This window comes from Rhynchophorus ferrugineus, unplaced genomic scaffold, assembly GCF_030347505.1.
Source record: "Rhynchophorus ferrugineus isolate W39M unplaced genomic scaffold, kcgeb_rfMv2 rfM6, whole genome shotgun sequence".
In the NCBI taxonomy this organism is placed as follows: Eukaryota; Metazoa; Arthropoda; class Insecta; order Coleoptera; family Curculionidae; genus Rhynchophorus; species Rhynchophorus ferrugineus.
Window position 1 is genome coordinate 11,586,041 of NW_027472585.1, and position 15,502 is coordinate 11,601,542.

At 31.8% G+C, this 15,502-nt stretch overlaps 1 protein-coding gene across 1 annotated transcript in view; it reads right to left on the reverse strand.

Annotated features, from left to right (window-relative positions):
• LOC143199107 (uncharacterized) overlaps positions 1-15,502 on the reverse strand; it is a 34,982-nt gene that overhangs the window by 4,393 nt on the left and 15,087 nt on the right. Inside the window, exon 2 of the mRNA XM_076408855.1 lies at positions 414-834. Within this exon, the coding sequence (XP_076264970.1) occupies positions 414-834 (421 nt within the window). The remainder of the gene's footprint in view (positions 1-413; positions 835-15,502) is intronic.

A 15,502-nucleotide genomic window follows, 5' to 3' on the forward strand; every position in this document is an offset into this window, starting at 1 on the left:
GGTGCATATAATAAAAAATACAGCAGTGATATGTATAAACATTATTTCAGCAGAGACTGAGATAGGACCGATGGGTCCTCCTAGTTATATACCTAGATTTAAGTTATTATAAAGACAAATTGTAGGTTATTTGGAAACGACTAGTAAGAATGTAATAATTAAATAATAATAAAAAAACTTCACTCCGGAATCAAAACGATTGTCATTTGAGTGGACAGTAACTGGTGGCAGGCCAATTTTGACTCAAAAGATAAATCATTCTACAAAAATATTATCGAAATTTTAGAGCGGCACTGAAATGATTATGTGGCTCATGGTGGAGATTACGTTGATGAATAAAGCCTTTTCAGATTATATGTTGCACATCGGTTATTCATTTTTATTTATATAGTTTAATTTTCATCAATACTTACATGGTGGTCTGTATGGTGGTGGTGTAACTGGTGGCCCAGTGGGTCTAAATGGAGGAGTGGTCGGCTGAGGCTTGTAGGGTGGTTGAGTCCTAGGGGGGATGTACGGCCTTGGTGGGGTTGGCGTTGGCTTGAAGGGAGTCACGGGTCCGCTGGGTCTATAAGGGCTGGGCGATGGTTGGTAGGGAGGCGGAACAGTGGCTTGTGGGGGACGAGTTGGCACGGAAGCTGGGGGTCCGTAAGTCGGTCTGGGAGGTGCTGGACGTGGTGTAGTCGGAGCCGGTGGGAAACTGGGACCAGGAGCAGGGAACGGTACTGTGGGTCTTGGATATGTGTAGCCTTCCTTGGGCGGTAAATATGCATTTTCACCCGGAGCTATCGCAGCGTAGGATATTGCTATGAGATAGCATAATATCACTAGTACCTGTAAAAATACATATATGCATTTAATTATTTTTAAAACAATGTCACTAATTATTAAAGTGATTATGAGATTTACAGCTAGCGTAAAACAATCAAAGAGACATTAAGTTATTTATTGCTTTTTTATGTCGTAAACATATGGACTTGTAACATAATGGTGACCTAAATATGTCCGTATTATATATGTATTAAATATCAAAAATGTAATAAAAATATATAAATAATCTCATTAGTAATAACGCACGGTTTTTATTATTGTAATTACTCTGTATAAAAAAAACATAATTTAAAATTATAGTAAACCACAATAGCAATTATTATGTAATTAACTATTTACCTGCTATTATGAGTAAATTACATGTCAATTGAATTAAATGAATAGAAACAACATTAGTTTTGCATATACTAGTTAGAAAATACTGTTTTCATAAAAATCTCTGCAGAACACAACACTTCTTAAGTACATATTGTTACAAGTGAATGAAGGAGTGGCTTAATACTATAAGGTTGACGTCCAATTCCTCTTTTATTATTCGATACATCCTTCTTCACGTTTTTCTACCGAAAACTTATTTTCTTTTTTAATTCTTCCCTTTTTTAGTTAAAATAAACCACATTGAACTTTCTCTAGTCATTTTGATCCCTTGATATTCCTTTTTTCTTTTTCGTACTACCATCTATTCTGTGATTATATTTCTAATATCTTGTCCACCTCTCAATATATGTCCTATACAAATGATCCTCTATTTTCTTCTCTTCTCTATCTCTTCTCCAATTCACTATACATTATATTCATAAAATTTATAATCATATGAAGTCATAAAAATATGAAGATGTAACATATAAATATGTATTAAATATCAAAATTGTAATGAAAATATATAAATAATTCCATTAGTAATAAAGCACGGTTTTTATTATTGTAGTTATTATGTACTAAAAAAGATTTACATTTACATAATTTAGAATTATATTAAACCACAATAACAATTATTATGTAATTAGCTATATACCTGTTACTGCTAGTAAATTATTGGTAAGAAATTAACGAAAGAGAAGAAGAATCCTCAGAATAATCTGTGTAGAATATATTGCTTTTTAAGTACATATTATTATAAATGAATTAATGATTGACTTAACACTATATGAATAAATCTTTTGGACCGGACTAGTCTATGTCCAGTTCCTATTTTATTATTTGACATAAATTCCTCTATCTCGATCTTGATCTTCCTTTTTTTATTTTCATGTTCTCATCTATCTTATGATTATATATGTACTATATTGTTCGCTCATCGATACATATCCTAACAAATGACTTTCTATTGCTTTAATTTTCTTATCATATATTTTTTCTCCTTTTATTTTCTTCTCCAATTTCCTACACATTATTTTTGGTATCTTTAAAGCGTTATGTATGTTCTTTTTTCTCTTTATTGAATGATATTTATATTTCCTGATACCTGATAAGAGATATTTAAATTTGTCTATTTTTTCTTATTATTGATTTCTTATTTTGCAGTCTATTATTGTGTTTGAGTTTGGAGTTCCTAATAATTTCATTTTTTCTATTATTTTCACTCCCAGGTTTTATCCTTCCTATTTTGTTATCTCTTGGATATGTTGAAATATATATTATTAAAGATCATACCAAAGGTTTAAGACAATTTATATATTTTAAGTATTTATAAGGCTTCTCTTGAGTCATAGGGATATTATAGGATTTATTTAGTAGAGATAATCATTAATAATTATTAACATGATAAATAATATAATTTTATAAAAATATTTCTTTGATTTGGTTTGGTTGCAGCCAGTTTTTTGTAATCATATCCTATGGTAACATTTGGCCTAAACTGCCTAAAACTAGCCTAAACAAATATACTAAGCTTGGGGGAGGATTATAATTAAATAACAAACTAAATTAAATATCACCTGACATCTAACAAAATAGCTTTCATTGAAAACATTAATGTCAATTTTGAGTTATCTATCTCCAAGAGAAGACGTTTATAAATATGGAGATGCAAGCAATTAGTGAAATCACTGCATCATTAAAAATATAATGAAAGTATTTAACAAATGAGAAGGAACAGGTGCGAAAATCTCGGAACTGATCTAGTGCACATGAAAAATAATCCATGATAATCGACAAAATTAATCGCCAAGAACTTATAAAAAAACCTGTTTCATTTTAGTGAGATATAATTTCACTACGCTTACTTACTGGAATTCCTGCTGTTTTTATCGAGAAACGTTACCGGTATCGGACGTATGCAAATGATTTTATCAATTTTGAAGATTTTTTAAAAATTTTTGGATGGAATGTAAATGACATTTATATAAGTTTTGATTTGTTTCATGATTGAAGTATAATTTCACTTCAGTTACACTATTTTATATCAACAAAAATATAAGGGAACTTGTTATATCAAAGGAGATATATTATAATATTGCTTGATGTTGACGAGTGTTGCTATTTATATTTTGAGAAAATCAAAAAAATCAATATAGTTTTACATGCGTTTGAACCAATCTTTGTAAAACTTGTGTCACTCAGTTTGAGGGTATCTCTAAAACAAGGTTTTTGAATGGACTGACGGCTTCTTCAGGGGCCAGAATACGTTGGCTAAGCAATTTATTCTTGATATGCGGTTGATAAATAAGTGGTTGTGTCAGCCAGTTTCTGATAAACAAACAACTCTGTACCATTTGGAATTAATCGTTTTTTGCTGCTCTAGATGGTTGCGATATGCCCAGTTATTCTGAAGAAACAGGCGATCATTTCACTCGAATAACTTCGCACACGAATAATTTTTGTAGGATTTGGCTCGACTTGGAATACCCATACAGTGTTTTGTTTGAGACTCATACGCATAGATTCGTCATTTGTAATTGAATGTCTTGATAATTTCTTTGCAATCAATTTCGCTCACAGCATTAATGTTTTCTGGTACAATTCATGATTTTCCTGTGGAGAACTGCTTCCATGATTAAACTAATTCTATTCTTTATCACTAAGAGTCGATGTAAGTTGATCAATAAGCCGATCGAAAGTTGTAAAAGGTCATTCCACGAGAATGTTCGCGAGTTTACTCCATTTTTTTATTGAAACAATATTTCCAAGTCACTGTAAACTACACAAATTTTGTACAAATGACAAAACGTTCTGAAGAAGGTTAAGGTTTTGAAAATCAATTGGAGTTCAAATCGGAAACGTCAAATGGAGTCTAACAGCATTTAGTATTGCTAAGACTCGAAATATTAATAGCAAACTTCGAATATGGCTATAATTTGGTAGGCGGATGGTAGATCTTTCCTTGAATACTTAAATTGTTTCATCTCTCATCTCGGTATGGAGACGGCATGGAGTAGTACATATAGTTGTCTCTGTGATTCATGGAGACATTATATAATACTCTTTATTCTATGACACTACGGTCCTGTCCTAACTTAAATTTAATAATACAGTTTGTACTACTTGAAAAACAAACCTTTGTAAAATAATATTTCATAGGAAAAGGGCGTGAAGTGGAAATAGCAAGCTATTCTCACTACTCCTGAAGGCTAGTCTGCATAAGATGCTGGCTAGATTAGTAAGCCTATACGGGTCCCAAGTTTAATACAAATATGTTCCCGACAACAGCTTGACTAACTTCATATCTTTCAATCTAAGTAAGTACTTGGTCACTAGGCCATGCGGAAGATAAACATCCATCTAGAGACAGGTATTACGCTTGTGTCTTCACAGACATCCTCAGTCTGATGTTCTCGTTTGGGTCCTTATAACACTTCAATCCCCCGATAAAATCCCTACCAACACATAATCCGCGGTATGTAGTTCCAACAGCGACAGTCTCAGTGGTATTCTAGGGTTTCTGTGGCCTACACACCGACTCATACTTAAACTCAAGCTACATCATTCAAAGACCAATAATTTGTTACTGTCTAATCCGAACTAATAAAAAAGGAATATATACCGGTGGCGATTTCGCCCTTCAAACGGTCCAATAACGCTATACAATAGTCTCTGTTGATGGTACTTCCTTTTTTAAGGTAGTCAGTGAAAATTATTCTAGGCGTATCCCAAAATACAGACGCCATAACCTTGTCAGCCGACTGTTGCATTTTCCCACGCTTTGGGGCGGGTTCACCGTGTACAGTCCACTCGGATGACTGTCGATTGGACTTCAGAGTGAAATGATACAGCCATGTTTCATCCATTGTCACATATAGATGCAAAGACTCGGGTTTGTTACGCTTAATTATCTTCAAACACTGCTCCAAATCATCAACTCGTCATTGTTGTTACGACACCTACTTTGCATAGAGCTTTCTCATAACCAAATATACGTTAATGATTTGATGTACACATTCACTTGATATCTTTAGAGTGCCAGCTATTTCATTCAGTTTCAATTTACGACCATTCAAAATCATTTTGTGGATTTTTTAAATGTTTTCTTCGGTAACAACCTCTTTTGGGCGTCCACTGTGTTCACCGTCTTCGGTGCTCATTTCATCACGTCTAAACTTAGCATACCAATGCTTGATGGTTGATTTTACTGAGGCAGTGTCCGGAAACTCGGCATCAAGCCAAGTTTTTGCTTCAACTGTATTATTTTCCTTCAAAAAGTAATATTTTATCAACACGCGAAATTCCTTTTTATCCATTTCTTTCACAATAACAAAAGTTGCTTTACTCAAAATGCTATAATTCAGAAGCTAATGATCCGACAACTGTTAAATTTATACACGCATCTTTTGAGGGTTAGTGCTGACTAAAAAACACATGTTTTTATTCTAGTAGCGCCATCTGTGTGTCCGGTTGGGGACTTTTCAAGCTAAGATGGGGACAGATAGAAAGCCTAAAGCATTTTTACAAAATTGTAATACTTGTTAAGAACTTGTAAGAGAGTTAAACCAAACAATGATAGGCATATAAAAGATAAAAAAGAGAACATAATAACTGACCATAAGACATTTATGGAAGAATACTTTCTCCAAACCTTACGCAACATACGGAAAATTATACTAACCAAGATGAAAATAAAGTAAGAGCACAGGAAATATCCATAATTTGATATTTAGTAGTATTTTATTCCATAGTTGCTACATAAAATTTCGCTTTGACAAGTTATATTCATCGCATTATCAATATTATTGCAATTATTAGCCTCCCTGAATCAGTCAAGAATTAAGAATAAATATAAGTGATAACATAGGATAAAATATGAATTGATAATTAATTAATTGAAGACAAGAAAATTCCAACGGAGTTAAGTTAGACGAATATGACGGATTCTATATACTGTTAAGGTGCGCTCACTTAAAAAGCAATTATTCTAGTTTGGAAAAGTGAGCATCAAATCATAACAAACTTATATAACAAAATATTTGTTTTAAAATATGTTTAGTTTATGTAAAAGGAAAAAAAAACCAATCAGAATATTTATAGATCATAGAAATATAAAAAATTCAATAAACAAACCACTTATTACGGAAGACGTGTGATATAATAACGTGGGAACAACTGTAGCATTCATCTTCCTAACTAGCTGTGTATATTAAAATACATTCATTTTATTATTTATTATTATTAGAATCTCTTTGCATGACCCGATATGGTAAATCTGGTTAGAATCTCAAGCCAATGAATCAGTTATACATTATGCAAAAATTATGATATATCCTGTAGAATGTGCGTTTTTTCTCAATTAAGGCGATCCCTTGCAGCAATATCAATTACCTCATGTGCAGAGTAAAAAAGATGGCGGCCGTCGTAGGCCGATTCGTATAAATAAAGTGCAATCGAAAGTTTTGAAATCTCACGTGGTCCGTAGTTTTTCTAGCGATGTACACTAGCATTACCTAAGTCGTAATGCTTTTAATATATTTCAGACCTTTTTATGTAACTGGAATATATTATCTTGTAAGGTCGTGCAAAGAGTTATTATGTACTGTTATTAATTATTTTCAGTTTTTAAGTGTTATTTATTATCCATTGGTGTTCTGTTTTGGGATTGTATTTTGAAACGAAATGAATAAATGGGAATTATTGAAACATTTATGTCCAATTAATTAAATATTGAATTACAACGTATAAAATAATATTTTTGTTTTTTTTAGTATCTGCTAATAATTGTTTGAGATGTATTGCTTTAAGATACAATGTAAATGTTAATAAGCCAAACGCTAACACAAAGAATTGAAAATTTTAGATATATATTGCATATGATCATCTTGCAAAAACATTTTTGTAATTAGTCTTTTGATTAATAGAAATTTCAAGAAGATACAAGATGGCTCTAAGAGTTGTCTCCTTTCTATGCATTCTTCCACCCAACCAGGTCAAACGGCTTCAAGTTTTCCAAAATAAGCTCCTCAGGAGAATCTTAAAGGCTCCATGATTTATCAGAAATAATCAAATTCATAGGGAAACTGACACTCCAAAAATCAAGCACTTCATATCTCAATCATCTCACAAACAACAACTCAGCACAAATTCTTCTGAAAACGCGCTTGTTCGCGAGCTGGTCAACATGTTGGGAGCTTAGCACCGCGTCATCGCTAACCTTTCCCCCTTTTCCAGGCTGAAATGACCTCATCCGTCGCTGCAGCCATAACTTTTGCCACCATATGACAGTATCCAGTCGTGTGTTAACCCAAGTTCGAGAATCAATAGAATCGCCGGGTCCTTGTACCCAATAACGGCTGCCCGATCAGCGGGTTCCATATCCCTAAATTTAATGCAGTAGCAGTTCCGATCCACAGTGGTCAACTGTGAGTCGGTTTCGGTTTAGTGTATTGGTAAGCCCAGAGGCAGTCCCACATAATCCCGTCCAACTTGTCACTCCAGGGCAAGTCTCCGCGACCAGGTATACGTCATGCATTTCACCGACTGGTTTTTGGCCAGAACAAAAAAAACTTATGATATATTAGGTAAATTATAAATTTTTTCCTATAATGGTATTTATTGAAACATTAATTACATATTTTATTTTCTTTATAGTATATTGTTGCTAAATTTTACAAATATAATCAGTGTTATGCAACCTTTTTGATTATCATATTTTAAAAATATGTTTCAAATTAAAATCTTCCTCATACTTTTGTCTAGAAGATGTGAGAATAATATTTCTGTTTAGTTTCAATTCCGTGATGTTTTCGAGTACACTCTCACACGACGGTTTTGCAATTTCGTTGCACATTATTATGGGTACGAGGGCACTTACTAGATGTAAGTGTATGATTGTGAAATCTAGCCATCGCACAGATTAAAAAATGCGATCGACATGGGAGTGGATGCGATTTTCATTCAGCTATTCAAAGATTCAGATTCGTTTTTTTTATGGATGGACTTGATTCTAAAAATAACATTAAAATGTGATCTAAGATGTTTTGATTCTCTCGTTGCCTATTTATGATGTGTCGATTGCAAGGCGATTACGCCTATAATAGCGCTTATAATGATAATGATTCGATATCGCCTTTTATGGTCGTATTCTACTTAAGAATGGAACAATTAAATTAATTTAATTAAATATGCATGTTGGTAAATATATAGGTTTTAAGGCTTGCCAAAGAATTAGTTATTTTTAGGTCTGACTGTGTTTAGTAAAATAATTGAGGGGCCACCTGTTGCTTGATATTGACAACCAGTATAGTCGTTTAGGAGTTTGGAAAAAACTTAGGGGTCTCGAATTTCAAAACTATACACGCTAGAAGCCCAGAAAACTAGAAAAAATTAGTTGAAGTTCAAAATTTTATGCTAATTTTATATAAAATAATTGTATTTGCGGTTCTTTTTTTTGTTGCTTTCAACGATGTTGTACGATCAATTGTGCTTTTGCGCTTAAAATAGGACATTCCATACGAATAAATTGTAGGCTTACACGTGTTTATATGTATAAATAAAATTTATATAATAAATTAATGTAAATATATAACAAAATGTGTATATGCGTTTGTGTATGTGTATAAAATGAGTGTCAACAGCTAAATATTTGTTGAGAGTTAAGGGACGCCAACTAATTATTCATCCCGAATCTTGCTCTAATAGCAGAAAAGCAACGAGAGTAGTTCAAAAGGTAAAAACCAGCGATTGGGTTTGGTCACGGAATTCACAGCTCGTTGCAGTGCTTGAGGACAGCATGTGGCTCTGCGAGAAATAACAGTGTCCCAGTCTCGGCGGATTGATTTTCACTGCGTGAAATTATGTAGAAGAATCAGGAAGGAGACTAAAAAAGTGATTTTTATTTCAAAGAGTTTATTTGATCTATCCTCTAAGACCCAGAGTTTTTACACTGCATCTCTGGTAAAGGTCGTGAAGATATGTATGGAGTTTGGTATGGATGACAGACTTAACCGCGGCATCTGCCTATTCATTTCCAAGTACCCAATGTAAGAGGGGATCCACGTTAGCATCAGCAAGTAACCAGTCTCTTCTATTCATAGTTAGAAAGATTACAGAATTAAGTCATGTTTTGTGTCTTTATGATTTTATTTTCTAGAGGAAGATCCAAGTACAGTTCATTCGGTAAATTACAACGAGTCCAAGTTTATGAAAATATTATAATATGGAATATAGAATATACCCGTGGTTAACACGTTTTTAATGTTAATTCATTTAAAGCATTATTAATTCCAAACTTTATCTTTACTAACTTTACTGCTTTAAACAACAGATATGATAATTCAATTGCTTTGAATCCTTGTTAAAAAATTCTTTTTATCACTTATTTCATCAGTTATGATGAAATTCATCAGAATCATTATAAAAAAATTCTTCGATAAAAGAAAATAATATTTCTTGTAATAAGTACCAAAAAATATAAATATGAATATTGCATGTTAGGTAAAAATTAAATAAATGAACGAATTTGTTTCATCGTCGCTACTTGACACGTTAAATGACAATTAGTGACAACGAAAATACATTTTTCTAACTATCTATTTCTAACTATAAATTATCAATGGTGGTAAATTACTTTTTATAATAAATGTTTTGTGTTATTATCGTACATTAGATATGCTTAGTATAATCTAAATTGATGAAATTAATTTATTACCATTGTTAGGTCGTACTTGCATCAATATACGAGCAAGACAAGTACATACATCAATACATCAGTATGTATTTCTTAAATTAAATTAGATTACTCAAGCTAATGCTAAGAGTAAATATTTGTACACTATAAAACTTCATGTAGTTTGGTTTGCTTCAATATTCTGATTTGTTATGCGTTATCCAATAACTGTATTGCTTCCACGTTGCTATGAGTTGGTGACCATATTTCATGTTTTAGCGCGAAATATTAGATAACTTTGTAAATACGGCACGTCATCGTGCAATTCTTATCTGATTTTAAGGAGCAAAATGAATTGGTAATTAATTAATGAACAGTTTTAGAATTGTTGAGTTACTGGTTGGTTTTATGTTTTAGTGCAAGCTCATAAGTCCAAACAGACTTTATTTCAGAATTAACCAGCACAGTTACTTGATTTTGAGTTTGATCTGCACTGCTTTTTGTCTGACGTGATGTTTCCAATTTAACATACCTACGAGAGGTGATATAATTATATTCATTTAGCCGGAATGCAAAATTAACATGGATAATTTTTTAGTCATTAAACTTTATTTCTCAGTATGCTACTTTTTCTGAAGCTCTAAGCAGATATATATAGCCTTAGAGCTTTTGCTATAATGACTCTGTGGTCGGCAAATATTCCAAGAACTTTTTCTTTTGTCATGAGAATATCAGCAGTGTAGAAAAAATACAGGAATGATAGCAAGATATTATACTGCGGGACTCCGGCCGAATTAGGTTTAATGTTGAGAAAATCCATTTATGCTAAACTACAGATATTCTTCTGCAAAGATCTTAAATGACAACGCCCTCAATGGACTATAGTTCCGCAGTAATAATTTGTTCTTGTTGATTAGTCCTAAATGCCATACTCGGTCAAGAGCTTGTAAGATGCTTAGGAATATCGCAGGGCTTTTATTTTTCAACCGCTGTTGGTCTATGGGCCTGGTAAATTATTGAGAAGCGTTTTCAAAATCCAAATTGAAAATCTGGTATTTTTAATTGAATTTAGTTTAACACGTTTTAATAGCAGATTCAATAAATATGTGTGTTAGTTAATAGTGTAGTGTAGTAATAGGTGTGTCATCCACATATTCTTACCTATGGGGTGCAAATATGGGGTTAAACTAAAAATTCAAATCAACTAGTATGACAACAACTGATATGAAGTGTATACATTTAGTGTAAACTATAGCTATAAGTTAATAATTAATAAATAATTATAATTTTATAATTGAGGGATACATACTGATGTATTTTCTCGCAATCGTCTTTCTTGTTAATTAATCCAAGTACATAGGGAAAGTAGTAATAAATTAATTGTAAATTAAGATTGTACTAAGCGTATCTGATAGAGATATTATAAAAAAACATATATTATTGGCTTATTTGGGTTAATATATGAACAATTTTTAAACAACGAAGTGTTCTTGCAAGCCGTTTTCTGCCATGAGACCTAACAGCTTCCTAACAGTCTTGACATCCATCTAAGTCATTCACACTCTTGCCTATACTATATCTATCATGGTTGGTGCCTTATATTGATTGAAAGTACTCTCAGTCATAAATAACAAAAGGAGGGCAGAGCCCAGAAATACAGCGGTTTGGAAAGGGTTTTTTTTTATTTAAAAACGATGTTGTCAATTATAAAGATGATATAAGACATACATGTATATAAATCATCAATAAAACATGAAACGTCACTTGATATCAAGTACCTTGAAATGAAATAATGTTTAACCATTTTACTAGATAGTTCGTAAATAAATAAATATTCCTTATCGTTGTTTTTCAATTAAAAAAGAATAATTTTTTACGTGGTGATAAACACTCAACTCATGAATATTAATAAAAGGAATATTAACATTGATATATATCCAGGAAATCGTATAAACTGAGCTGTAACAATTTGCTGCAATCTTCTTGATTAATCGGTGATTTTATATCGAGAAATAGGCATCTGATATAAATATTACATATATTACATGTTATTGACAATATTTTATTTTGCGTGTTTGCTTCTGATAATAAATAACGAATCTGTCGATGTAAATTCTACAAGCTTTTGCAACCATTTTACTTTACGCACACAACACTTATCCCCTCAGTGACTATAGCTTGTTAAATGGAGGATATCTCAATTTGCATAAAAATTTACTTTATTTATGATCAGCTGGTCAGATATTCGATAAATTATAACACACGGTTTTTGAATAGAACTTCAAGACTTCAATTTAATTGTTATATATTATTAAATCATTTTTAATTGTTTGTTGATTGTTAAAATTTCATAATATTCATAATTTTTAGCAGTGTTCTTCATTTAAAATAATAGGAAACGTAAAACTTTTTCCAAATGATGTTTTGTAAAATAGCACAGTATATTTGGAACTCTTTATCTCTTTCCTCTCTTTTGACCCCACATTTCAGTTCAATGAAAGTCAGTTCTCCCTGCCTACCTACATAGGTTGCCTTCCAAATTGTTATCTGCTTAATCTCGAAAATCAAGCACCTTCCACGTTTGTATCTATGTTGATCACTCATCAGTTGGTAGAATTTACAATTACTTAAACAATATCGAAATTTGCAGCCCAAAATTCACACTAAGCAAAAGGTCTAAGCAGTAACTAAAGGTTTATGTCATTAATTAATGTGTCTTCAGGTCTAATCTTTGAATAAACATATTGTTATTTATATGTTAGAAGCTTCAATAAGAATCAGTTGTAACATAAAAGAGATGATGTGAGAAAGCCTCAAGTCATGCTCTGAGTGCTGAGTTTGTAAATGTTTTATTTCAAAAATACAAAGCTGTTTATCTTTAATATTTAATTATACGGACAATTGACGGTATTTAACGCACTTAAACGATGCAATGTATTATAATAACAGGAGAATTAAATTATACACGCAATCCATTTCAATAATACCCAATTAAATGGGTTAATAATGCTTAACTGTTAAATGTACGCCTGCTTAATAAGATTTATGGTATTTATTATTTTTACGGACGTTTTAACATAGCGATTAATCATCCACCCTTGACAGAACATTTACATATTATATCGTTTTATTACTACCGAATTATAAAAGTTTATATGCCTCTAATTAAATGTTATTACTATAAAATTCGATGCCTATGATTATGAGTGATGGTATCTCGAAAATATGTTTAATTTTGAATATTTATTAGGATTGTACATTGACATGGGTATGTTAGAGTTTTTCTGTAATTCAAAAGTGTTATTATTAATATTATAAACTCTTCATTACACTACTATTCCCATCGTATACCTTCGGTCAGCTAGTGTCGAGTATCTCCAAAAACTAACATGCCAATGAAGTCCTTTGATGATTGAGATTGAGATTTGAGATTGCAGATTTTAACATATTTGTACTTGTACAATGATTAGGGTTTTTCTAGGAATATTCAAGTCAAATACAACATGCTGTCAGTAAAATGGATATATTTCTGTTCATTTTATTTAATTTCTAGAGCTCTCACATCTCTATAAATTAAAAACTATAATGTGAAGTGGAAAGAAGTGAGCATTTACCATTTTGAACCAACTAACTACCAAGATTTTAAATGTTGTACTCTTAGATTACATTTTTTATTTTCACCTCTATGTATAGGTTTAGTTAGTTTTATATAATTTAAGGTAAAATGATTTGTATAACTACAGTGTTGTTTTCTAAGATGTGAGGGATCGAATGAAATAAATTATATACAAAAGAAGTCTGCTCTAGCGACAAAAAATGTTTTTCTAAAGTAAATTATTGATACATTTAAGGGAATACCCTATGAGCTCCTACATTAAGCTTCCGGAAATCACTTTCTTTATATGGCTGCAAGTCCTAATTAGAATCTTCAAAAAGAACTAAGAACTAAGAAGAAGTAAGCACACATTTTTTGTTCAAAAAAAAGTAAATTGATTCGTTTGAAAATCGAAGATTTTTAAGGGTCTTTCCAAACGATTTTTTTTGAAATAGACAAATCTATACTTTCAGATTCATGCAGATGGGAATCAGGCAATACAGCATCAAAAAAACTAAGTCTCTATGTGTTATAATCGCAATCAAGAACTGTTGTATATCATTTTATTATTCTGCTATTATTACTATATTGTGTTACTCAAATGTTACTCAATAATACCAGCAGGATATTTCAATGCGTTTGTGCAAAAAAAGTTTAGACATTTTTATGTCAAATATATCTACAAAACTAATACTGAAAATTGTATAAAACATCCTGAGCGAGGCAATATAACATGAAAATAATAATTAAATGTAAAATTTTAAAAAATTACATGGCTACATATAATGTGGATAGTGTCCCATAAAAAAATAAATATAAAAAGGAAAGAAGACTTAGAGATTAAAATTCAAATATGTAATTTATATCAGTATCTCCAAGTCTAATTGTCTAATTGTAAATGTCTTTATAGGCTATAGTGGAAATCCAACAAGAAATAACCATCCCAGTCACGCCAGTAAGCAAGCCGAGATGGCCTCTAAATTGGCCATTGCCCAATCGGTAGGCTTAATGCCGAAAACTGTAGTTAGAACCCCACATTAAACAGTAAGTCCAGTCCAGATAGTCCCTCGTTAGTAAAAATTATCAAAAAAAAAAAACTTAAATCCATACGTACAGCAAAAATTAACTTTATTTTCTCTCAATAATTCTGTGGGTTATCCTGGTCCTCAACTTAATATCAAAATATTCAAAAGGTGCTAGATTGAGTGCTAGATGATGATTTTTTATTTTTGACATCTTTGAAAACAACGTTTTCAGTATCATACGGTGTCATTTAAATTACAAAATTCTACATAATTTAACACATAACTATTAATACCGAATATTAGACCGTCCGTTGTTGAAGCATGAATAGACCACTCCGTAAATTACAGGTGAAACACAGCCCATCATAGAAAGTACCCTTCCTTCCGTTCATTGTATACCAACCTTAACCTATTCGTGCGACAGAAACGCCCACCACATAATTATTTAAGCATGTTTCGGAGAGGATATGCAGTTTATTCTGCTTCATTTGCCGCCGCGGGCGATGATCGCACTCCTGATGAGCCCAGCCGATCTGATCTTTTCATATTATTGCATTAATTCGGAATTCCGAATAATATCAAGGATGGCCGTGGAGGTTAAGTGATGCACAAGCGGGTAAAGGTGTGAAATGTTAAACATATTTCGTTTCGGCTTGCGACATAATCAAGATCTATTGTTATGGGTCGAGGATTATTCAAAATATCTGTTTTTTAGATGAATATGATAATACCAATCAAGGTTATCACATTCGTTGGAAGATTTTTGAAAAAAAAAATGCGAACAAAAATTTAAGTGACTCATATCAACACAATGTAAATTTATGCAGATATAAATATTTAATGCATAAGATAACAAAATTCATCTATTTGGCGTTTTTAACATACATTTAAATTGGTTTGGTTTTTGAATGTGCCAATATGGTTTTAAAATACTAATCTGTATGGTAAGTACTCTATACTACATTATTATATTAATAAAGTAGTAGCAAACTTGTTTAGTCAGTATCAAAACGAAAATAT